Raw genomic sequence first — 25,494 nt, forward strand, 5'->3', positions numbered from 1 at the left:
AGGTTAGCAACTATGTCCTCCTATCCATTTGAAACAAGTTTACTTCTGCCACTCAAGCTAATTAGCTCGCTACAACGGCTAGAGCTGATGAACTCTGCTAGCAACAGTTGTCATCTCAGCCGGCAATATCATCGACTAAAACTGAGAAGCAAGTTGGTGGATGTATGTTTTTGGCGGATTGTACCGTTTTCTGATTCGCCCTCTTTTGTGATTACACACTGACCTGGACACTGACTGTTCTGTAACCATGGAGACGGGGCCAGCTTTACCGTTGGCAAGAGCGAGTGTCAAAGCTCGCAAGCTACTGAATCTCTATGTGTGGATTATTTTGTGAGAAAAGGCGGTTGGTTGTTGGAAGATATAGGGCTGAATATAGGAGTCACACATGCTTTGAGTGTGTTTGAGTGTGGAGCAGCATACTGAAGAGTGCTGCACTCCCAGAGTGACCTGCTCTAGTTTATTCACTACAGATCACCCCATCGCCCCTTCCCTCCTCTCCCCCTCTCCTCCTCTCCTCCTTCCCTCTGCCTGCACTTCTTCTTCTCTGCTCTTTTTCTTAGTTTCAAATGTGCGTTCTCTCTACTGACCAGCAGGGGACGACTCCTGCGGTTGCAAAAAGAAGTCTGATTGTATAGAAGAAAATGGCTCTATACTTCTCACTTGATTTATTACCTCAGTAAACCCATTCATCCCATTTAGAGTCAAATAGACCATAAAGCGGAGTATGCTTTAGGGCAGGGCTGCTGTGATTGACACGGCGTCTCTACGTCACTCCTCCGCATTCCAAATACGGTAACTTCCATTCACTGGTTGCAAAAAAGCCAAAATTGCGCGCCCGTAATCCAAGATGGTGACGGCCAAATCAACGGACTCGAGGCTTCAAAACCGCAATGGGTGACGTTACGATGACTACATTCACTTCTTATGTACAGTGTATCTTTTCCTCTCCTCTTTTCTGTTCCTCCTCTACCTCTTCTCCCTATTATATTCCCTTTATGCTATTCATCGCTTTTATTCTTTAGAATGTCACTATGACGACAACTACTCGGCCTACTACTACAAATGTATAGATACCAGGAAAAAATCATAATTATACTTTTCCATGGACTGGACTGTGGTCAAACCTTTAAATACAATAATGAGTGAAGATGTCGGCATCATTGGACCTTCTGACGGCCCTAGAACTCGACAGTGGCACGTTGAGCCATCGTAAAACAACAAACGCTGAGCAGAGACAGAGGAGCTCTCCCACTGCGCATGTCTCATCACCCACTTCTGCATCTCAGGGACGATCGTGCCTCCTTCCCTTCGCCCCCCCTCCAGGGTTAAACAGGGGTAGCGTTACACAACAGCGTTGCAGCACTAGGCTGAGTGAAACGGCCTCGCAGAGTGTCAGTGGGGGGGTGCATGCATAGGGGAGGGAAACCCTCTCTTTTGCCAAGTAGTAAAAACCTGCCGTGCAATATTCATAACCCCCACTTTCACTCCTCTACTTCTCCACACATCCGCCTCTCTCTTTCTCTCTCCATCTATCTTCCTCCAGCTCTCTCTCTCTCTCTCTCTCTTGGACCGCTCTTCACCTTTCGACCACTTCACCCCCCCCACAGCTTTGTCTTCTTAATTTACCCGTACTTCCTCTTCCATTAGGCCTCCTTCCATCTCTTCTTCTCTCGTTTACTTTCCATAAATCCATCAGTCTTCTTACTTAGAGAAATTAGTCTCAACACTAGGGACAGCAGATACATGTTTCATGAAGTGCGCATGATGATCTTTGAGTAATATCCACAGCTCTGGCCCTTCAGTTTCTAGTGGCAGCTTGTTAACCTTGCAGAATATGTGAAATGATAACTAAATGTATCTGACGCACTCAATTAACAGTTGTAGCTTACTGTTTTCCATTATTATTTGCTAATAGAAAAAGAGGTTTGACAGGAGACTTGTTGTGACAGAATGTAGCGGAACTGGGTTCTTGCAAACCGGGAAACTGATTGGAAGCCTTTTGCTTTCTTGCCAACAGTTAGATGACAAGATTGATACCACTTTCATTTTTGCACACTCGTGACAAAATCGGCAGCAGCTGGTTAGCTTAGCTTAGCACAAAGACTGGAAACAATGAAACGGCTGGACTGGCCCTTTTAAAAGAACCTCTAAAGCTCACTAATCACCATGCTCTATCTTCTTAGTCCGACACGTAAACCCCCATAAAAACACAAATTCATTTGTAAAGATGTTTCAAGTCTCTGTGCTAAGCTAAGCTAATTTGAGCTAACCTGCTTCTGGTGGTAGCTCCATATTTACCGTACGGACTGTTGAACTATTACATTTATTTATTTCAAATATGTAACAAATAATAAGAAAACAAAACAAGAGCAACCACTTAAATGAACAGAAAACACATACAGCAAATTCTAAATAAACAAACTTGAGGGAATATTACTTTAAGACAAGAGTAGCTAGTTCTGCAGTCACTTCCCGGACCTTTAAGGTACTGCACCTGACCAATAAATAGTGCCAAACATAACCCCCCATAAAACCACAACAAGTCATTTTTACAAATGTTTCCAGTTGGCCCCCTAAGCTAAGCTAAGCTAAGCTAAGCTAAGTTAAGCTAAGCTAACCTGCTGCTGGCAGTAGCTTTACATTTACCAGACAGACTGTTGAACAACAAGATTAGATTAGACTATATTCATTTCAAACATATATCAAATAATAAGAAAACCATTCGGACTGTCGAACTATTACATTAGGTTTATTTTTATTAAATATGTAACAAATAATAAGAAAACAAGAACAACCACTTAAATGAACAGAAAACACACACAGCAAATTCTAAATAAACAAAGGTAAAGGAACTATTCCTTTAAGACACGAGTAGCTAGCTGCACATATACCCAACTACAACTACAATGCAAAGACGCCAAAGCACATCATCAATGTTTATCAAAAAGACGTGTCTCGCGATGATGACACCGATCACACTAGCATGCTAGAGGGGGGGAGGGTCAAGTGTGTAAGCATGCGTTTGTATTCATGAAAAGGGATGGAAGCCGACACTTGCCAAGACTTCACCGCGTCACTGCCTCTGAACCCACATCTCATGTGTCTGCACTTCACAAACCAAACTCTTTGCTTTGCTTTTTCAACTCCTCTCACCGGCTGCCTCTGTGTGTTTGTCTCTGATGCTCGTCTCTGTCTCTCTCACGGTCCCCTCGAAGTCTGCATGTATGTGTGTGTGTGTGTGTGTGTGTGTGTCCAGGATTTATCCAGATTCCAAATCCTTTAAGACCGAGATGTCTTTCTGTTAGGACACGATATCTCTGGCTGCGTCTTTTGAAACATGACGTCAGTGTAACAATGCATGGAGGTGTGTTAACGCAGAGTGTTCACTCAGCCTTTGCTTAACAAGGCGACAATCTATTCTAGTCAAGTGTTCTATTGTCAAACTATGTCGTAGGCGACGTGTGAAGATGACTCACTTGTTAAATGGCATCTCATAATCATGTTAACCTTTAAGGCAGCCATCGCTTTGCTTTAATTTTGGAGCGCTTGTGTGTGTGTGTTCGTGTCTCATTAGTTCTTTTTTAGCTACTAAAGGCAAAGACTCGCTGAGCGTAGAAACCAACCAACCAACAACGTGAATTATCCATGTGTCAATAACAGTCTACTGTTTCTAAAATGTTCTCTCTTTCTTATAATGTTTCGTCTGCATTCAGATGGAAACAGTGGTGAAATGGAAATTGGGAGGGCAGAGGTAAATCCCGATTGGTCGGTATCATTTTGGGCCAGAAGTGTCAACAATGTTCAGCTCTCTCTTGTTTTTATTACTTAATAACAGGTGGACTTTTTTTTACCTGGATAATCTTTCTAATTGCTTTAAATTATTTTTTAAAATAAATTAATGTCATGTTTTCTTCCATGCTTTTAGTCTTTCTTGGAACATTGGGTCCTGGTGAAATCAGCCTCTTGTGGCCAAAATAAGTATTACAACAACAACAACTTTCTTAACAACACAACTAAAAATCACCTGCCACAAATACTTCCCACCAGTTTCACAAATGTAAAAAATAATTTAAAAACCTAAACATTATCCGAGCAAAATCTGTATTCAATATTTTCTTAACTTGCGTCTAGCAAATTCCTGTATTTGTCAAGATTTCCTTTAAATTTCCAGAAGGAGTTTTTAACTGGTGACTAAAACAAAGTTTGCCTTGTTTCACCACCGTCATATTACAGTTATTAATCTTACACAGCCATAAATAGATTCATTACCTTAGCGCTATGCTTCAGGCAAATTGCACTGTATGTACATTGCACACCCTTGTTTAAACACTAAGTGTCGACTAAATGTAGTAAAATGTTCTCTGTCTTAAACTCTTGGATTAGAAACAATGTTCTACAATTTCTGTCCCTGTTCATCTTAATATTAGAAGTAAAGATTGACATCTAAGTTTACATTTGCATCATCACTTTAATGCACTGTATTAGAGTTTAAAATATTAAATTAATTTGAATTAGATCAAAAAGCAGCAAATACAGAAATACCTTTTGTAATAGGTGGGAACACCAAGAAACGACTGTAATGTCAAATGTTTAGTAGTGTTCCGGAGTTGTTTTGATAGAACATTTATTTTTATGGCACACGGGGTTTTCTGGTTTAGTAACACAGATCTTCTTGCAGTATTATTGGTTAAAAACTACGCATTTGCTATTATTAGTCCCGTGGCTCCTTACATTTTTCTACATACAGCCCACAGTCGTTTTGCATGTCTGGTCCCATATGTATGCTAGTTGTCACTATGTATATATACATGTGTATATATATATATATATATATATATATATATATATATATATGAACATACAGGAAAAGTACAATCAGATTTCCCTTCATGCTCCAGATGTGCTGGCTTCGGTATGAGGCGTTCTCCCCGTCTTATTCTTCCCTTTCTTCTCGCACATTTTCCAGGTTTCTCTGCCTGCGCTCTCGTATCATTAACGTCTGCACAAACACACACATTCAGTGCATATATAATTGCGGAGGAGCTCTCCTGTAATGCACTCTCGGGTCTCACTGGGGATCTCCTTGTCAGGGTTTCTAAAGAGATCCTCTGTGCACTCTAAGTGCTTTGTTGCTGTCACGTCTCCCGTCTCTTGTGAGACACAGTATTAGTATATGTGACAAACTTTCTCTTTATGTTCATTTCCTTCCTACATATCACCCTCACTACTTTGCTGCTACATTGTTTTCTAATTATCTTAATCACGTAAACACAGCGTACCGTGTGGTGGTGGCACGCGATGAGTTAAAATTTCATGTCAGCACCACTTGAGCAATGCAAATGGGAAGTCAATAAGGATCCTTCGTCGTGGTGGAAACACAGATTACGCGCATAGTAAATATAAGCAACACTCAGAGCTAGTGACTTAGTGTAAACAGTGAGGAAAGGAGGGGAGGTGGACGGGTCAAACAAACACAGGACTTTCAAGCAGGAGACCAGTGTTTGTGTCCCCAAGTGTTGTTGAGTTATGTCAAGTTATGTTAGTGACCTATTGGGAAGTGTTTACGTTTTTTCCCTTAGCTTACTTATTTATTTTAAGGTCAACCATGATGTTTTTCCAAACCTAACTAAGTGGTTTTGTTGCCTAAACGTCACCGTGACGTCACCTATTGGTTTGTGGGCTATGGTTTTGAAGCCACGAGTTGGGAATTTTGGCCGTCGACCATCTTAGTTTTTGGTCTGTCGCCTTCTTGGTTTTTGGCCGTTGCCATCTTGGTTTTAAGCAACCAGAAGTGACCCCAGGATGGTGAAGCTAAGTACAACAGAAAACTGAATCATTTCTAATTTCTGAATAATTTTTAGGCGACCAAAATGCTACAATTAACTTTCATGAACTGAAAGCACACTGTGAAAGGGTTAAAGTTCTAAGAGGAAAACACGGACAACTCCCAGACCGGACAACACTGTGGTAGAGACCTGTCAATCACAGTAGCCCCGCCCTAAAGCATACTCTGCTTTATGGTCTATGTGACTCTAAATGGACCATCATTTACTAAATGAACATCATGCTGTATTGAAGAAGACTTGAAACTAGAGATTGAGACCATAAACTCATGTTTACAATGTTTACTGAGGTAATAAATCAAGAGAGAAGTAGAGTCATTTTCTCATAGACTTCTATACAACCAGACTTCTTTTGCAACTAAAAGAGTCGCCCCCTGATGGCCATTAGAAAGAATGCAAGTCGAAGGCACTTCTCACTTGCTGCCACTTAACGCACTTCTATGGTCATTTCACGTATTTCTTTGAGATCACACAGTCTGTGTTTTACACACACAGCAGATGAGGAAATTCTGTGGTGAAAGATCCCAATTTAGAGTCTTTTCTTTTCCAACACAGTGAGCTCATTACAAGTCTCCAAGCGATTTCCAAGAAGAGTAAATTAATCTAAAATGACTACGCGTGTGCAGACTCATTAGCCATGGAGTGCTGATTATAAAACTAAATTCAACTTGATCCTTGTATCCCCATCATACACTTTAGTTATGACTTACCCATACGCAGCCATGTTGGCATGGTAAGGAGCAGTTAATGCTGAGGGCGGAAATCATGGGCAAAAAGGCAATAACAGTAAATAAGCTAATTAGATTACACTGTTACAGCGGCAAAGCAGCGCTGAGAGGATTACTTTTGATCTTTACAGAAACCACTTCATTCAGCACAGTTTGCAGTCTTTCAGCTCCGTTTAAATTACTCTCACAAACGCTGAAGCTGTCGTGACTCATGGACGCAGGAAATCAGCATTTTTTACCTTGCACTGTTTGTATCATGGACAGAGATGAACAGTTGAATGGAAAAAAGTGAGGGCTGCCAAGAGCATCTGAAACAGCTTCAATGTTCTGGAAACATTTATTTGTCTTTATGGGGCGTATTGAAAAACTACTTTTTATTTTTTTTGTTTGCTTATGTCACATCCCCTTCCAAAATCTGGAAAGCAGCAGAAGGAATTTTCCTTCTGCTAATATGCATTATTCTGGATATACAGATATAACTTACAGACAAGATAGTCTGCTGTGTGCAGTAATTAAAGTGAGGAAAGCACAGCCACAAAGTATCCGTCATAAACGAGCTGCATTATGCTTGTAAAATGAAAACAGTGCCGACAAAGCAGCTGTAAACTTTACTGGAAATGTGGCTGCTAAAGAGCAGACTGCTGCAAGATGCTCAGCGTCACACTCTTTCCTCCAAATTTAGCGCATATACAGTATGCAATATTTTTAAACGTGGGAAACCCCATTAAAAATTACTCTGTACCATTGTTTCCTCATGTATGAAAATTGCATTTTGAACACAGCTGTCTTTTTTTTCTGTCTATTCTAAGTTTTATTTGCGTGGTTTACCGATGCCATAGAAACGCAAACAGGAATACTCAAAAGGGGAGTTTCAGTTCCTGGTTTAGTTCCTGAATTTGGTTCCTCTGGTTCCATCGTCCTGGAACTATTTGGTAGAAAAGGGCTGAGAGGTGGTAAATGGTAAATGCACTGCAAGCACAACCTACTGGAGCAATTTGGGGTTAAGTGTCTTGCCCAAGGACACATCGACAAGCCGAGTATCGAACCGCCGATCCTCTGAATGAGGGAAGGCCCGCTCAATCCCTGAGCCGCAGTCGCCCCAACAGGTGCCAGAGAGTTGTGTTGCAACTAAAACATGATGCAGCAGTATAGGGGTGGGTATTGTTTAAAAAATGACAATACCAGTACCCTTAAAGTGATACCATAACAGTACATCTTTTGATATCTTTTTTCCTACTTTCTTCGAACTTTCCCATCATGTGAATGGAAGCATTCAGCTGCGTAAAATGTGCTCGACTTCAACCCACACAGACTGTGTGGGTTGAAGTAGTGGGCCAATCATAGACTCTATATGTACTGTATGTAAGAAGTAGACATAGGCGTCGTGACATCACCCATTGGTTTGTGGACTGCCGTTTTGAAGCTTTGAGTTCGGCGATTTGGCTGTCACCATCTTGTTTTTTTTTTGCAACCAGTGAACGGAAGTCACCATGTCTGGACTGTGTTATGAGGCCGTTGGCCGAGACGCCGTTTTAAGCTATGGAAGTGACCCGTTGATCTCAAGGTAGCCCCGCCCTAAAGCATACTCTGCTTTATGGTCTATTTGACTCTAAATGGACCATAATTTACTAAATGAACATCATGAAGTATTGAAGAAGACTTGAAACTAGAGATTGAGACCATAAACTCATGTTTACAATGTTTACTGAGGTAATAAATCAAGTGAGAAGTAGAGTAATTTTCTCATAGACTTCTATACAATCTGACTTATTTTTGCGACCAGAGGAGTCGCCCCCTGATGGTCATTAGAGAAAATGCAGGTTTAACGCACTTCGGCATTGGCTTCACTTTTTTAGAACCGGAGGTTGCTAACACACGTCGCATTAAATTGAAGAACGCTTGCAGGGAAACCTATACAAGTCTTTTTTTTCTAGATCTTGGTACAAAGAAGAACCATTATGTACCATTTGACAGGAGAAGATTCAATAATACTTGCTGCTGCAGGATATTTCGGTCGATACCTTAGATTGGTTAGACAGATTAACTTTATTGCCATGTCAACACAGTTGATAGGAATCTGCCTCAGTGTATCTCTTAAAAACAGACAAAAAAACAACAACTACACACATAAGTAAGTAACAGTGAAAAGAGTTACCACATTTATACATTCACACAAAAAGGTATCAAGCACCGATACCCAGCAGCCCCATGCAGCCATCCGGAGCAGTACGTCACACTAAAGTCATCCATTGTGTGTCATCTGCGGTGGACTACATTCTAAGACCAACAAAACCAGATCGCCAGAATCTGGGATCGCAGTCCTCCATTTGATGTGTTGTCTGTTTGAAGCAATAACTCACGATTACAAGTGCTCACAATGGGCTCGTAGCCCCACACCGCACACATGCAAGACTTCTAATGGCATCAATGCTCTCTCTATCGCACACATGAACATAAACACGCCATGAACCTGAGTGGTATCTGGGCTAATCCTTCTGCTTTCAAATGCTATAGAGACGCTGGCAAAATGATCGTGATAATGCAGCTTTTACTGTGTGTGAATGAGTGGGAGAGGACGAATGTTTAAACAAAGGGAAGAGGAGGAAGGAAGTGAGGGAGATAGGGAGAGGTAACTCACCCGTCTGTATCCTGGAAGTTGACATTCACTTTCTTTGCCGAACCGAGGAGCTCTGAAACACAAAGAAAGTGGAACATTAATTGATTTTTGCAGCATATAAGTGATAGTAATGGACGGTCTTGGCCTTTATGCAATATTACACAGAAATATAGGTGTTCTATTTAATGTTCATGTTGAAAAAATCATTGTGCTATAGGTGAGGAGTATTTTTTATTCAACCTTGTATAAAAAAAAACAACCTCAAAAAACATTTTTCACTTCTTACTCCAAAAATGAGACTCATTTATCATGAGTCATTATGTCGTCACATTTCCTCGCCATTTCTTTCAATTCAGGACCACATGGGGATGATATCTGTCTCTCATTATGAAAATTGACATGTTTGCTTCTGTGTGGATACGCATGAATGCAGAATTACATTCAAAACCTGCCTCTATAAATATAACATAAACAAAATGTGCGAGCTCTATTATATGTGGAACTATTTTTTTTTAAATTATCCAGCATTATAAAGCAAATTACCAAAATCTCATAGAAGTTATCACAAGATATGCCCAAAAAAAACTGTGTCAAAGTGAATGTGTTGCACATGAAAGTCTAGTGCATCACTTTGGCCTCATGCTGAGGGTCGGATAAGCATTTTGTGACCTGTTTGTTAATTGCTCCTCATGAATAAATTCAAACTGACTCTTGCGACCCACTACACTTAAATGCAGATGTTGCATTAAGTATTTATGTTACAGCTGTGTAGGTAATGTAATAAACAACACGCTCTGATAAAAGTATGGCAACAAAGACTGGAACGTAAATTTGATTGATGTGCACTCAAATTGATATTCTGCCACTGGAAATATGTGATAATAGTGCGAACGTGACGGCCAACATCTCCTGCTCGTCACAGAAGTGTATAGATAATGGTCATGATACAATACAGATTGAATCCAGATTGATTTTAGAAAGTTTGGACGGCAAAAAAAAAAAGCTTGAAATGCCATTTGAACAGAATACAAACCACATCAACAGCTACTTGTGCTAAGCTAGGCTAACCGACTACTGGCTGTAGCTTCATAATTAAGTGTTGTGAGAGTGGTATCAATCCTCCATTATGATGCGTTCAAGCTCTACTTGGGCGAAGGTCAATCATAGCGTTCATCAAATACAATCTTGTAAAATTCAGTTTTTGCTGAGAAATTTAAATGAATACAGTTCTTTGAAGGAGGTGTTTTCACAGCAATATATAGATATACATTATTGAATCTTTTTTTCTTCTTTTTTTAAAACGCAGGGTATCAGATCGGTGCTCATTATCGGTCGAAACACACGTTCAAGTTACCGGTATCAGGGAGGAAAAGAAAGGTATCGGAACATCTCTATTCAGCTCAGGAGGCCTGGTGACTGGCTCGCTGCCAAAAGCAACGTCACAGGTGAGGGTCGATGACCTCTCTCATCAGACAAAAGACTGATGCCTATTAGCACCTACGCGTCACAGATTCTGAAGTAACTTATCTACAGGTAGAGGGAGTCAGAGCACAACCCTCTTTTCACCCACATTATTTTGTTCATTTTCTGCCCCTTGTTTTCATGTCCAATGTCAGCTGACATGCAGCCAAGATGTCTCTCTCGTTCTGCTTTCTCTCTTTCACCCTTTCCACACACGCATGTACGCACGCACACACGCGCGCACACACACACACACACACACACACACACACACACACACACACACACACACACACACACACATACTCTCCAGGGTGCAGGAAACAGGACAGTCCCTTCATTGTAGAGGAGAGAGCTCCCAGCGCCACTGGGAGAGGAACATTGATTTCCTAACAAGCTATTTCTGGCCGCTAAATGCAGGGATTCACTAACACACTCACACACACACTCTCTCTTTCTCTCTCTCTCTCTCTCTCTCTCACATACACACACATGGAGAACACACACATGGAGAAAGAGCATTTAAAGGCACATAAAGGCACTATCTACCTGTTGTGAGAGCGATGTAACACCACGGAAGCTGATATCCGCTCACATGCATTAACACAAAGGCGTGGCGAAGTTGCGGTCAACATGAAGAAAAGTTCGGTAAGAAATGATAACGCGAAACATTCCAAGAGAGATGAAAGAGAGACGAGGATGGAACATATAAAAAAAAAAGTTATGTATTATTGATAAGCTCCGTACTGAACAAAAACACATTCGTCTGTGTCCACATCTGTCCAGCAGCCTCTGACTGTGACCTTTTGACTCCATAACGTCAGGCCAGACCCCCCCCCCCCCCCACATGGAAAATTGCCATACACGACGGAAATCCCTTCGTTAAATTTTTAAGGTGTCCTCAAGACTGAAACTGACCTTTGTGGGGAAAGCTTTCCACTTGGTATCCATCACCTCGTAATCATTTTTCTCTTTACTTTTCTTTAACGGATGCACTTTGCCTTCAGCCTCGTCTGTGTCATTCAGTGAGTTCCTACATCTCCAAAGATGCCAATTTTCAAGCAAATGTTAAAAGAATTTGATGACTTGACCGGTCGCTCAGCTAACGGTTGCTACACCTGTCGAGCTCTCTGGCCTCACGCGACACATATGCAGAGACCGTGGCCGATTTACCATCAAAATGTTCAGTCATTTTTTTAAAACAATGGGTCCTTTATTTCAGCCAGAGGTAGACAAACGCTGTTGCTAAGAGATGTGTCAGCTGTAGCTAGCGAGTTAATTAAGCTAACATTAGCTCACGGAGTTGGTCGGAAACACTGTTTCCCGCTGACTTTTTAAATGTTTACAGCTGACTCACTTTAAAATGAGAATCATGTAAAAAGTTCTAAAACATTTATTTGATGGCTACCGACATGATATCGTGCTAAAAGACTGATGCTAAAGCTGCATGTCCCCGACAAAAAAAAGTTAGCATCCTCACCAGTTAATGATTCCTGTAGGAGACGTGGACGGGACGTTTCCCTTGTAAAAGAGATTTTAATCTCAAGGGACCGCTTAGTTAAATTACGTTAAATAAAAAAATGTGTTCGGCATGTATCAATTTCCACTGTCTTTTCAAAATAAACTTCCTTGTTCACAGGAAACAATTTAGGTTAGATTTGGGCAACAAAACGACTTCACTGAGTTTAGTAAAATATTGTGGTTGGGGTTAAAAAAAGTATGTTTGTTACGTAATTAAGTAAGCTAAGTTACGTAACGTTACATAACGTAGTTAACTTGCGTACTTCACTTGAAATAAGTCCATATTGACTTTGGGTTGTACGGGACACTAACAACGCTGTAGTTTTTGACACGTCCATCTACCCCAAACAAACACACACCCACACACACACACACACACACTTGGTTTAAAAGGCAAACTGGGTGATAAGTACCTCCTGTCAATGTTTTTGCTCTTGCATCAGTGTGTCTATGCCTCTGTGTGTGTGTATGTGCGTTGCTCGGAGATGCTGGACAGCAACATAGCAGTAGACAGTCATAACAAACAGCGAAACCATGGTTATGATGAAGCCACACAGCTGAAAAAAACACACTCCAGGACTCCACACACACATACACACAGATACTGTGGGAACTCATAAATACATTGGAAAAGAATAACACACGCACATTCAAAAAACACTGCTGCATTGATAGCTTCTGTAATGTTGGACTATGCACTGACTGCAGGCCTGTCGGAGTCGCCTGTCAAAGCATCTGACAGCACCCATATGTGTTCCCAGTCTCCTACCAGCCTAGACCTGCCTGCAGCGAGGACGCTATCCGCAGTGCAAAGTGAAACATGCAGCACAATATAGAAATCTTCACCAGCCAACAACCAAACATTTCGATATTCATTCTGGCTTTGAACTCTTTTGAGGAAATCTCAAAAATAAACTTTCCCACGGAAGCAAAAGCTTCTGTGAAAATGCTGGAGGCGAGTAATCACTCCAAAACTGAGAAATAAAAATCTGTTTTTATAAAGTCAATTAAAATGGTTGAACCCTTTGAGGGTTTTGGAGAGCTTTTTTCAGTCGGGGTGTTGGCACACTGCCTTTGGTGTAATAAGATAAAGCAAAAGAAAGAAAAATGTAATATAAACAAGTGGGTTAAGACTGCGCAGGAGGAAATATATACATCAAATACTGCAAATGATGAAATGTTGCATCAGAATTCAATAGAATAACAGCAACTGGTAGTATGTCGAAATATGCCGTACATAGGTTATAAAAATGTGTTGAATATTAATAGATATGAACATACATACACACAAGAAATATATGAGAAATGTAAATTTAAGGTAATTACACACAATGAGCAAATATATTAAAATATATCCAGAGTATAATGTTCATATTAAATAAGGGTAAGGAATGTTTAAAGCATCTTTGTCCATTAGAGAAAACAACATTTATATCATTAGCTGTTAGTTGTTCCACTAGCTCCTATAACTCACTGAAATCTCTTATTTTAGCATTTCTTCATTGGTGTTCGATCAATATTGTATGATAAAGGAGTCTACGACAGCATCATTTGCACTTAGAAGTTGAAATTGTTCCGATATAAACAACATTAAATCGTTGGCATATTAAAATCCAGTCTTTACCAGCCTGGCAATGAGTGTAGCCTACTTTTCATCAAAAATTGGTTTCCACCTTATGCACCAACCCTCTTCTAACGTCATTTGCCCTTAACAGTCTTGGAATTGCATAAATTGGGTACGACTGGAAAGCTCTTGTGCAGGGAATGAGCCCAATTATATTCATGTGTGATGATGTTAGACCCCCATAGGTTTTTAAAGTGACCTGCAGTGACCTCTACAATACTCACAGCCTCATAACAACCAGTAAGTAGAGACCTGGGGCATTCAGAGGATGTATGGCTTTCCTAGGTATATTGACAATAAGGGTGTTTGTTCGCAGTTTCCAGAACAGAAGCCCTACCAGATCACAACATGGCTTTTTATTTGGTATTTGTCCAGGTCTTGGTGTCTTAACGTGGTATTTTGGAGGGATTTTTGACCATTTTATCAATTCTTGAGTGGTTCAAAAATAGTTCAATCTAGCATTAAATCTGTGCAACAAATGGTGTCAACAGCTTATGTGGCGGAAGTGATAATGGGAATCACTTCCATCATAATTTTGTAAGCCCTTAAGCTACAGCTGATGACAACAATAACATGATGATATCAAGCAGGATTAATGTTTACCACGTTCACTATCTTATATGCTAGCAAGTAGCGGTAGGTATTTTTTATTGGCCCAAAGTGTTGAACATTGGCAGTAGCACAATTAAAGGATAACTATGAATGACCAACCAACAGACCAACCATTGCCATGCCAAGAGCCCTGCTGCTAGCGTGGCTAAAAATTGCCATCCTTGTCTAGACGAGTTAAACAAACCAAACGGCATGACGTACTGTTGAGTAAGGTCATGTTCCTGGCTGGATGTTTAGTCATTTGCATTCCAACAAATGTCCATGTGATTTCTAATTGAAGTGTTGTCACTTCTGGAACAGTTCCTGTTTCACTTAAGCTACATATTATATATATTGTGAATTAACACCACCCTCCAACCTTGATGGGTGTAAAGATTGCTCCCGGTTGACCCAGTAAAGGTCATAGATGGTGATTTTTAAATTGTAGTGTCTATGCATGCATGTTAGAAAAGGTTAGATCTATCCATATTCCAATTAAGGGATGGAGGCAGTCAAGGTAAAAGAGACTACATGGTTTTTACAGGATTATTTGCAGTCTGCTGATTCTGTGTTTTCTTACCCCCTGGCAAAAATGGGCTGATTTTATCCTCATGGGAGAGGAAAAGAGAACAGTGTCACAGCTTTTCTTAATATGCTGTGCTGTTGCATAATATATCCTGGGGAGGACAGAGTGTGTTGTACAGACAATTTTTAAACAAGGGAGTTTATATCGGTCTATCACATGGAATCCATTTAGTTTAAAGAGGGAAACAAATGGAAAGGAAACGTTAGGTTATAGCCTGAGCACTCCTGCCTTTCTGTTGTCTCTCCGTATTTCTTTTCCCTTCCTCTCTGATTCTCTGTCCCTGGCAGTGAGGATGGAAAATAGTGCGCTGGACTCTGGAGTGCTCGCTGAAAGTAGACCTGTTGTCTTGGCCCTGATTGATCTGTCCCCATTCCCCCTCCTCTCACTATTTCCTCCACCTCTCCACCCCCCCTTTCTTCATTTTCTCCTTTCTTCTTCTGCCATCAATTCCCTCCAGGTCCGCAAATGAGAAAGGTGATAGTATTCCTTTTCACTCTCTCTCTCTCTCACATAATCGTTTTCCTCTGTTTCGCCATTGTAGCACTCACAGTGCAGTTGCGTTGGTAGGCACGGTAGCAGGGCCTGTATTCATGAATTAATGCTGCAATATTAAGGTTGACTCTTTATTCTTGAACGGTTTCAGTGGAATCAAATCAGGATTGTAAAACTACACTCTCGTGTCGGTTTAACCTTTCTTAACTGCGTACACACTCACCTGCACTAATATATTGGCAATCGCTGGTTGTTGGGCTGACGGTGGCCGTCAAAAAAAAAGAAACATATGGCACAACCCCTTACTGCTTTCCTGTTTTGGTTGTCTCTCACAGCTCTCAACAGTGTTTTATGCAGCAGCGGTCAGATGTTAACGAAAAAGCTCTAAAAACCCACGAATGCTAACTCTCCAGCACCGACAGGTGGAAACAAAACGTTAGCTAGTAGCATTTAGCAACTGAAGCTGATTTTTCCCTGATGGTTGTAGCTATACCTACAAGCAATTCGTAGATATCCCACGAAGGGAAAACAAAAGAAGTATGAGGACTGCAAAAAGTCAGACGAGGCGGGCAGGAGTGGAGGTGGGCGAGTCCAACAAACCGGTCTTTCTTCCAGACAACCACTGTTCGTGCCGTGTGTGAAACGAGAAGTCAACGTTGATTTTTTTGTCATGTAATGACTGAACTCAGTTGCATTGCGTCAGTGTGTGTAGCCAAAATATGTTTTTGTTGTTGCAATAAACTCTGTGATATTGACGTAACTTGATTGGTAGTTCTTTGGTTATTCTGTTCTAACTTTAACCTAGCTTTTTAACCGACTACATGACGGGGTGATGATTGTGCCGTGGGCACCTAAAATAACCCCTCCCACTTTGCAACTACATACTCACACACACAGACACACACACACACACATGTGAAAACACACACGCAGACAAGCACACAATCCGCTGGTTTAGAGCCGGTTAAGACACAGAAAGCCATCTCTCTCCTTCGTCCCTGTGTGGGTTGAATAATTATTTTACTTTGGACTTCGTGACCTCCCTCCCTCTTCATTTTCTGACATCAGAAAAAAAGGACCCCCCCCCCCCCATCGAATAAGGACAGAAGCTCTGTAACAGATATCATATAAGGGCAGAGTGGGTGAGAGCGGGAGCTCGGCCAACATCGTCCACTGCCTGCCAGATGTACACGCGCACAGTAAATCGACTACACACACGTTCACACGAAGTGCTGTATCATGAACGTGTACACACACGGTGACAAGCCAAACCAAATACGAAAGCATTACAGTGATTTGTGAACGCACATAACTCTGATGTCTCAGTATAAATAATCAGCGTTAATAATTTATCTGCATATACTATCGGACAGATGAACTGTGCGAGTGTGTGTGTGTGTGTGTGTGTGTGTGTGTCGGCGTGGTAACCGCAGGAGCTGTTTGATCCTCGTTGACCCTCCCTGCTTCCTCTTTCCTCATCAACACTTCCTGGACTCTGCTTCGTGAGCAGGTAGCACACACCACAACACGTGCCATCTACTCACAGCTCACACACACACACACACACACACACACAGACGCTTAAACACATTTGTAATCCTTCACAATTAGGAGCTGAACGCATTGAAAGGCACATATATTACTGAGCATACGCGGGACATAATGTTCACATATCTACTCCTCCTTTATCATTTCATGACGCGCTCGTATAACTCGCTGAACATGAGGCCAACCAATGAGCGAACATGGTGGTTTTACGACGTCTTAAAACGGGCCGTCCAAGTAACCGGCGCTCAGATGGAAACGGGTCATGCTGCTCAGCATAAAGGCATCGGATAGTTCAGGGGTCGGCAACCCGCGGCTCCGGAGCCGCATGCGGCTCTTCGGCCCCTCTGTTGCGGCTCCCCGAGTCCTCCGTCCACACGGCGTTTAAGCATCGTTTTCGAGATGATCTCCGTCCAGACTTAAACGCCTGAAAACGAATATCACGTGACTATTCACGTACACTGGGCATGTAGTGGGTGCCGGTCCTACTGGTTTCCTTCCGTGTGTGTGTTGTGTTCGTGTAACAGCAGCAGCTGTTTTCTGCCTCTGTTGCCAGATTCGTCAAACATTCACAAACATATTGCTGGAGATCTAAAAGCCACATCTCATATATACTGCGGGGATTACGATTGTATAAGTGAGCACTACATCACAGCCACGTATGAAGAAATACATTGAAGAAAATATATTTATGGAAAGATCGCATCAACCTGGATTCCAACTCTGTCGAGCAAAATAGTAATATATTCAAAAACGGCCGCGCTACGCGATCCGCCACGCGATATCACCATCTTACGTCACTGACTAGCGCCTTTCGCTTCAGGTGTCTGATCATGATTTGCAGACCTCGGCCCTCGGTAAACTATCGATGGATAAATCCAAAAACAGAAAAGTCACGGAGGAAATTAGAGAGTTTAATTCTGCGTGGACGTATTCATTTGCTTTCACTGCCAACGATGCTGGCTTACCTGTATGCTTGATATGTGGCGAGAAATTTTCAAACAACAACAAATGTAATGTTGAGAGACGCTTCCAGAACAAACACACAGCATTTACTGAAAGTATCACGCTGGAGATGAACGAAAAAGAGCGATTCCTCAACTGCTGCAAACTCTCCTCTTCATCAGAGTTTGATATTGTTAGAACACGTAAAATAGCAATAAAATGTCAACAAGTGTCTTTATTCTTGTTCTATAATTTCATAAATACAACAAACTATAGTTTTTGTATATATAATATAACTATATATAAAACTTTATAAACTGTGACATCAAATAGCTTTTGCGGCTCCAGACAAATTTTATTTGGTGGAAAATAGAGCAAAATGGCTCTTTGGGTAGTAAAGGTTGCCGACCCCTGGGATAGGTGGTATAATGTAGAATTTCTAGTATGAAATATTTTGAATATTGGACTGTTTGTCCACTCATATTGTCAATATAATATGATGGTATAAGACTAAATAATTACCTATTCTGTGGTGTAAAAGTTACAGTGTTTTCAATGAATATACTTCACAGGTGTCCCACGGATTTTTGTCATTTCATTTGGCTAATTCAATGGTCTGCCTTAGAAGAACGAGTAACAGCATTTGGCTAAAACGAAGTGCACAGCGGGGAAAAACAGCGTATTTTCACATCCAACTTGGTGAATTAAGGGTTTATATTTTGGCCAAACCAGAGTTGCCGATTGTTGGAACAGTAGAAAGACGGTTGTATTTTTCAGTTTTAATTTTAAGGAGGATAAGTCCACGAATATTTCCTTTCTTGACATTTTGTGAGTTCATTTTGTTCATATATATTTAACAAAAACAAAATAGGTAAGAGACCTTGTGGAATGTAGAAAATATCCCCAAGCAGAAACGGTGGCCGGTTGTAAAATTCAAATATATCGCCCAACCCTAACCAATACACTCCCCGACACCCCTCAATCCCCAAGTGGACATTTACAATTCAACTCCATCTTTTGCTCCCAAATAAAACTGGAGAGAAAGCAAACACATTTCAGTTTTCATTCATTGAAGCTGGATGAAGCTCTGTTGGGAATTCACAACACCCTATGGAACAATAAGATTGATTAATAGGGTAATTTGTCCCGCCCTCGCCAAGCCCAGTCTGTCGACGCCCACAGAGTCCTGTAAAGGGATCTAATCCCACAACATAAGTGTGTGGGTCCACTATGGTTGTGTACAGGATCTATATGCAACACCACTATCAGATATAGTAAAATAATAACCACCTAAATATTTGTGTATTATGTGCTGTACCTGCAGATGCTGCACACACACACACACACACTGAATTACTTCACTATTTCGTTGCCTGCCGCAGCAGAACTCTGGGAAAATACTGATTTCATGATGTTGCTGCAATACCTCAGCCTGCGGCCGAACCGGCTCCCTGCCTACACACGCACGCACAACTGGGGAGCACTGGGCTGCACAGATGCAGTTGCCAGGCAACAAGCATCCTCCAGCTCTCCCTAAACATGTAGACGTGTCCTGCACATACACACACATACACACACACACGTGCACACAGGGAAAGACATTCCCATTGCCGTAATGAGAGAGGTGACAGTGTGATCCTTATTTCCAGACCGAGTAAAACAGCATTTGCCTCCTCCGGGGAGAGACAGGCTCCGAGTGATGCGTCTTGGTGGAGACTCCTCTACTCAGACATTCAGCTGACGCCAGATCAGCCGAGCTCGATGCAGCGAAATAGCTTCGGTTCACTGCCACAGTTAACTCATTAATTACTGTAAGTATAGACTCTCTCTCTCTCTCTCTCTCTCTCTCTCCTCGCCCTCGCCCCATATGGGGCGGTAAACACACTAATTGTGTGAATCAAAGCAAAGCCAAAAGGGAGCCATTAACAATCATGATCGGGAAAACGCCACAACGCCACGGAAACAGCAGCGCTCATGTCACAAATGAGCGATTCTAATTGGGTCAGCGAAGAGACGTCCGAGTGAAGCCTCCGAGAATAGGATGGGAAAAAGCTAGTAAGTGGTCTTTGATTTAAGTTTTATTTTCATCAATAGTTACAATTTGGTTCCGTCACTTTGAGGAATAGTTGTATGTCATTAATGAAAGGTAATGAAAGGCCCCCAATGATGTGTGTATAACCATACAAACTATTAACTAATGTGAGGAAGAAAAATGAGAAAAACATTTGAATGCAGATGTAAATATTTTAAACATCGTAGAGCTGAAATTAAAAGTCTATTCATTATTCATTTGACAAACAGTCGGGGACATAAAAGGAAATTTGTATATGTTCCCTTGGCCTCCGGGAAATTAAGAAGATATTCGTCAGTATGGATGGATAATGACAATGTGTTGCAGCCCCACATTTTTTACAATATATGAAGTTTGGCTGTAAAATAATAATTAAAACACCCCATTACACTTACAAAATAATTTACATAACACAATTCAAATGAGCTGCGGCATTTCTGGAGGACAAAGATCAGACGTTCACTGACGTAAATCACTGAAACAGACGTTGGACAAGGAGCTTAAGCGCAGACGTTTCTTAACGATTGAATAAACCAGACATTAGAACTCGATCAGACTAAAATAGATTAGAACTGATATCCATACTATATAATCTCTCTCTTTCTCTCGCTACCTAATTCACCCCGGGACCATCTCTGTCACTCGGAGTGCCGCCATGGGGACGCTTTCATTGATTGACAGCTGCATTATGGGAGAGCAGCAGCCGACAATTGCACGCTGCCAGACCGGATGACGTCATAGGCTGCAACCAAGGCGTGCGCACAACGCTGTAACGTCACAAACACGTGCACTAACACACACACACACACACACACACACAATTCAGAATGTTCCAGAGGAAGTCAGAGGTGCAGCCAGCTGAATTAATTTACTATAAATACACACGTCATATCCGTGCTAACTCTCCAAACACACACGCACACATCACCCTTGAGCACATAGGTGCGATACTGACGCATCTGCTCCTGAAGCCTCCGACAGAGGAGGGAAGAGGAGCGTGTGTGTGATGAACTGACTCCCACACGAAACAAACAGACCTGCCCCGACTTTCTTATTGTATTACCTGATCTATTACTCGTTTCCCCTTGAACATCGGCCTTCTCTTCTCTCTTTCCTCATCCTCTCCTCCATCCTCGCGTCCTCCCTCCCGACCTCTCACCTCTTTCCCTCCTCACGTCCTTCCTCTGCTATCTTCGCTGCCCTTTTAAAGCTGTTGCACACCAAGCACGGATATACGTGCACGAAAAAATTTATTGAAAGAGAAAACAAATCGTGTGTTCTTACGAACGCTTGCACATCCAGCACAGCAGCACATCCGTGCTCAGGGAAAAAATATTCGGACGGACCTGGATTTCAGCGTAAAAATATGTTCGACCAATGAAATCCTTTGTTCCTGCTGATGTCATTCCCACTTGCAAGCTAGCTAGGTTTTGGCTTCAAAATAAACTTACAAGGTAGGTTGAGTTAGATTTCAGGTTTACTCAAGCAACAACAGTACGTAGTTAGGCGTTAAGTACATAAGTCACACAACAAAAAGGTTAAAAGATAGTCAGTGTAGACTAGTAGGGACACTAAGCGGCCTCCTGGGTGAAAGACAGTTTGCATAGTTGTCATGTGGAAAATTTGTATGCCGATATATTTGCACCTCTGGGTGCATGAAACACCTGCAGAGGAAAAATTCAATGATTGAAATCATTATTGTCATGAAATTATACAATAAAAAAAATGTAAATATTAATAAAGTCTTGGTTCCAATCGGCAAACATCCAACAGCCCAGCATTCTGTAGGATTGTTTCTTTTAAAAGAAGAAGACTGAACGCTATCACATGTGAGCTAAAAGTCTACACAACACATCACTGTCCGTTACTTCATTAATAATTCAACAAAAATGTATCGATCGATTATGATGGGTTTTTTTTAAACCTCGCTTGTGGCAGGGCTCCAGGGAGGGTAATGTGGGTCGGCAGGCAGTCGGTCCACTTTGGTTCAGAAATAGCTCAACAACTGTTGGATCGGTTAACGTGGGCATCTTGCACAGATGTTCCTGGTCCCCAGAGGTCGAATCCTACCGAGGTTTAGAACCAAATACTGTACCTGCAAAACCTACGGCGTTCCAAACAACCTCAGCTGTGTGTGGTGTTGAGTGATTATCACCAGATGTCAGCACGGTAACACGTTGTAAACATTACACTTAAAATATCCAACAAATTCTCACTCCCAGATCGTCAAATGCAGACGCCTGGTCATTGGCCCAACTCTTGGCACTATGACGCTATAGCTACCCCTCTAGCCTCAGTTTTTGGACAGCTTCCACTCCTTACATGTATTAAGGCACTCTAGTGCTGAAATACAGCCTGATAAAAAGCCACTAGCATGGCTGTGGACTGCTGGTCTTTTTTGGTGAAACTATTCTGCGGACGTGAAAACCTAAACAGTGTAGATGTTGACGACTTTAGCATTAAACTCTGGCTTAATCTCGATTTACACATGCTCCGGGGGGGCGTGTACATTTTCAGTTACGCCTTAACCTAGTCACTGTGTGGTGTAGTCCGTTGCTGTTAAGTTATAGCAGGACTTAGTTCAAACAAAGCTACGGTGGGTTTGAACTCACACGTATCTGGTGCAACAGCTTGCAGGCTCAGTACGAATGGTAGTTCTGTGCACAAGTGTGCTTCTGTTTGTGTGCACAACGGTTGGCAAAGTGCACAGGACAGGATGACGAGTGATGATTAGTTCCGATCCATATTTGCTCAGCTGCACACACACACACACACACACACACACACACGAGCTGCCAGGTAAACAGGAAGTTGGGTGATTGAATTAGAGAGGAGAGACTTTCCAAACGGATACATGTCCATGTGAGAGAAGAGGACAGAGATTGATAAAGGGGGAAAGTAAAAACAGAAGGCGGGACAGGAAGCGCTGATACAGGAAGTGATTACGGGACAAACCGATCGATATGAGCAGGATGAAATAGACTGTATTATCGCTGTGCTGTTTAACAATGTTATGAATTTGCACCAACATATGGTTAATTCACGCTGACAGCTTGAAAGTGTTCATTGGTATCTTTACTTTCTTTTGCCATTCATCAGTGTACTTTCACAGTCATCAGAGATCTTACGTCTACACCCGTTAGCTACATGCTATATGACAATAAACATAACTACACAAAACTGAAAGTGAAAAGAGAGACTTAAAAGGGGCGGGGCTTTTAATCTATGATCGCTAATTGACTGTTTGGTAAACCCTCGTCTGACCAATGATTGTCTAATTGTAGTCTAGCTGCTGTAATGAGGCACAGCACGTCTGTTCAACTTTGGATTTCTCCGCATGTTGAAGAGATGTGTACAGGTGGGAGATAACAAGATATCGTTACTTTGCCAAAAGCATCAGTTAATCTCCACCTTTCCTCAGGTAAAATTAAAACATGTTTAGAAATAGGAACTGTCGAGTTAAGCGGCAAAACAGGATTGAGTTAAAAAAAACTTTCTTTAAAACGTCTGAAAATAGTGGAGAAAACTGTTCTTCATGTATCATAGTTTTGCCTGGGGCAGGTATCTTTAGCACAATATACGTATCAAGTGATACTTAGTGTACATAGAACACAGTATTTTATTGTATTTTATTCAGACATTCGTTTGTATTACCTGTTTTTTAGTTCTCCAATGTTAGCCGCTGGAGCATGTGGTAGGAGAAGTAATGTGTAGTGCACTGTAGGCTTTTACCAGGAGAATGGGTTTATTTCCATTATAACCTGCTATTTATACACACAGTGAAACTGTAACCCCTGCCTTGACCACACACTCACTCACACACACTCCGCTTACCATGGGAGGCTGTCTCCATGGATACAAGAGTGGTCCTCGATTGAACTCCCGCTGAAACAACTCTAGTTATCTAACCAACGTTGTTTTTCTGAAAGGACGGCCCCATTGAAACTTGACCACCTGTGATCAGGGTGCGGAGCACCTCGGGTCTCTATCTCCGAGACACAGGACGGAGCGGCGCAACGGAGATAAGCAGAGCTGAACACACAGCGCAGAGCTGAGAGGTCAAAGGTGTTGGGACTAACCTACAATGTGAGCAGCTGGGGGGGGGGGGGGGGGGGGGGGGGTATTGAGTTTCCCTCAGATGTCGAAGAAGAAGAAGAAACACATAAAGTAGGGAAGCAGAAATATATAGCATCATTCAAAATAACAAATATTACCGATACATTTATCTTTAAAACAGATGTGTCATGCTCAGTATATTAATGTATCTAATTATGTACATTTTGGTCACTTTCTTACATTAATATGTCATTTCTAACAGCTAATTTATCCATTGCTAAGCCCCGCCCCCAGCTGCTACTCCATCAAGCTGTCAGAGCTACCACGGAGCCCACACTGTCACTAACTGCACTCCCAGCATCAATATCATCCAATTTTTGGGATATAAGAACAACAATGTTCCTGAAAAGCTGGTAGGTCTTTATTCATGGGACAATCATGTAAAAGCTTAAGTAGCATGTGTGTACATTCAGTATACCTTCAGTAGCTAGCGTAGGTTAGAAGTGCTAATGCTAGTTAATGATGTGCTAACGTACTCTGCTAATGTTAGCTCCGCACTTTTACATAGAAACGTAACGTTTTTCGAAACATATATCTCCTATTACGCAGTGTTAACCATGACTAGCTCCAAATCCACAAACCCAACGTGACAATAAAGAAAACGATCGTATGAGAGTCGAAGCTGGCCGATGCTGCGCTCTGATTGGCCGGTCTGCGTCCGCGAGACGGGACTCGGCGATGGATTAATTATGTGAACAGACTTTTTCATAAAAAGTGTGCCTTTGATCTGGACAATAACAAGTCCTTCTGCTAGAAACAGCAGTGCCGTCCTGTAAACAACTGTGTTACCGTCACTGTTACTGGAATAATCAGTGTGATGAGATGACTGTGTCACAGACGCCTCACACACTGACAAGGAAACCAGAGCCTTGTTTCTTTCATCGTGATTTCTATTAGTAGAGCTGAGCATCAAGCACATCTAAAGCCCTTAAGGCTCCATCTGTTCATGGCTGATATTATACTGCTTCATCAACAGAATTGGTACCAAACGCTTCCACAGAACAGGTTGAAGTGGAGTTTGGTCAACAGCAGGACCCAGCTGCCACCAAAACTATATTAAAAAGAAAGATTAAAAATGTGTTTTATGTATTGATTATCATTGCTCATAAGACCTTGCACTGGGAGCATTGCAACTGCCACAGTCAGAGGTGCACTGGCGCTCTATAGTTACCTAGCAACAGCTTCCTCACCCGCTATCAAGGTTATCTCCCTGATGGCTAACACGTTTGTCAGAGCCACACAAACACATACACACACACACACACACACACACACACACACACACGTGTTTGAATGCCATGCACATTCCTGAAAACAAGCATCTGTTCTGCTCGGCTTCTTGTTAGTGTTATTT

The 25,494-nt window shown here is 41.7% G+C and overlaps 1 protein-coding gene across 1 annotated transcript in view; it reads right to left on the reverse strand.

Moving 5' to 3' along the window:
* The window catches only part of caskin1 (CASK interacting protein 1), a gene marked incomplete at both ends in the record, with an annotated part of 90,001 nt that overhangs the window by 33,742 nt on the left and 30,765 nt on the right, over positions 1-25,494 (reverse strand). The window contains one exon of the mRNA XM_079176769.1: positions 9,210-9,261. Within this exon, the coding sequence (XP_079032895.1) occupies positions 9,210-9,261 (52 nt within the window). The remainder of the gene's footprint in view (positions 1-9,209; positions 9,262-25,494) is intronic.

This window comes from Pholis gunnellus (assembly GCF_910591455.1).
Source record: "Pholis gunnellus genome assembly, chromosome: 17".
NCBI lineage: Eukaryota > Metazoa > Chordata > Actinopteri > Perciformes > Pholidae > Pholis > Pholis gunnellus.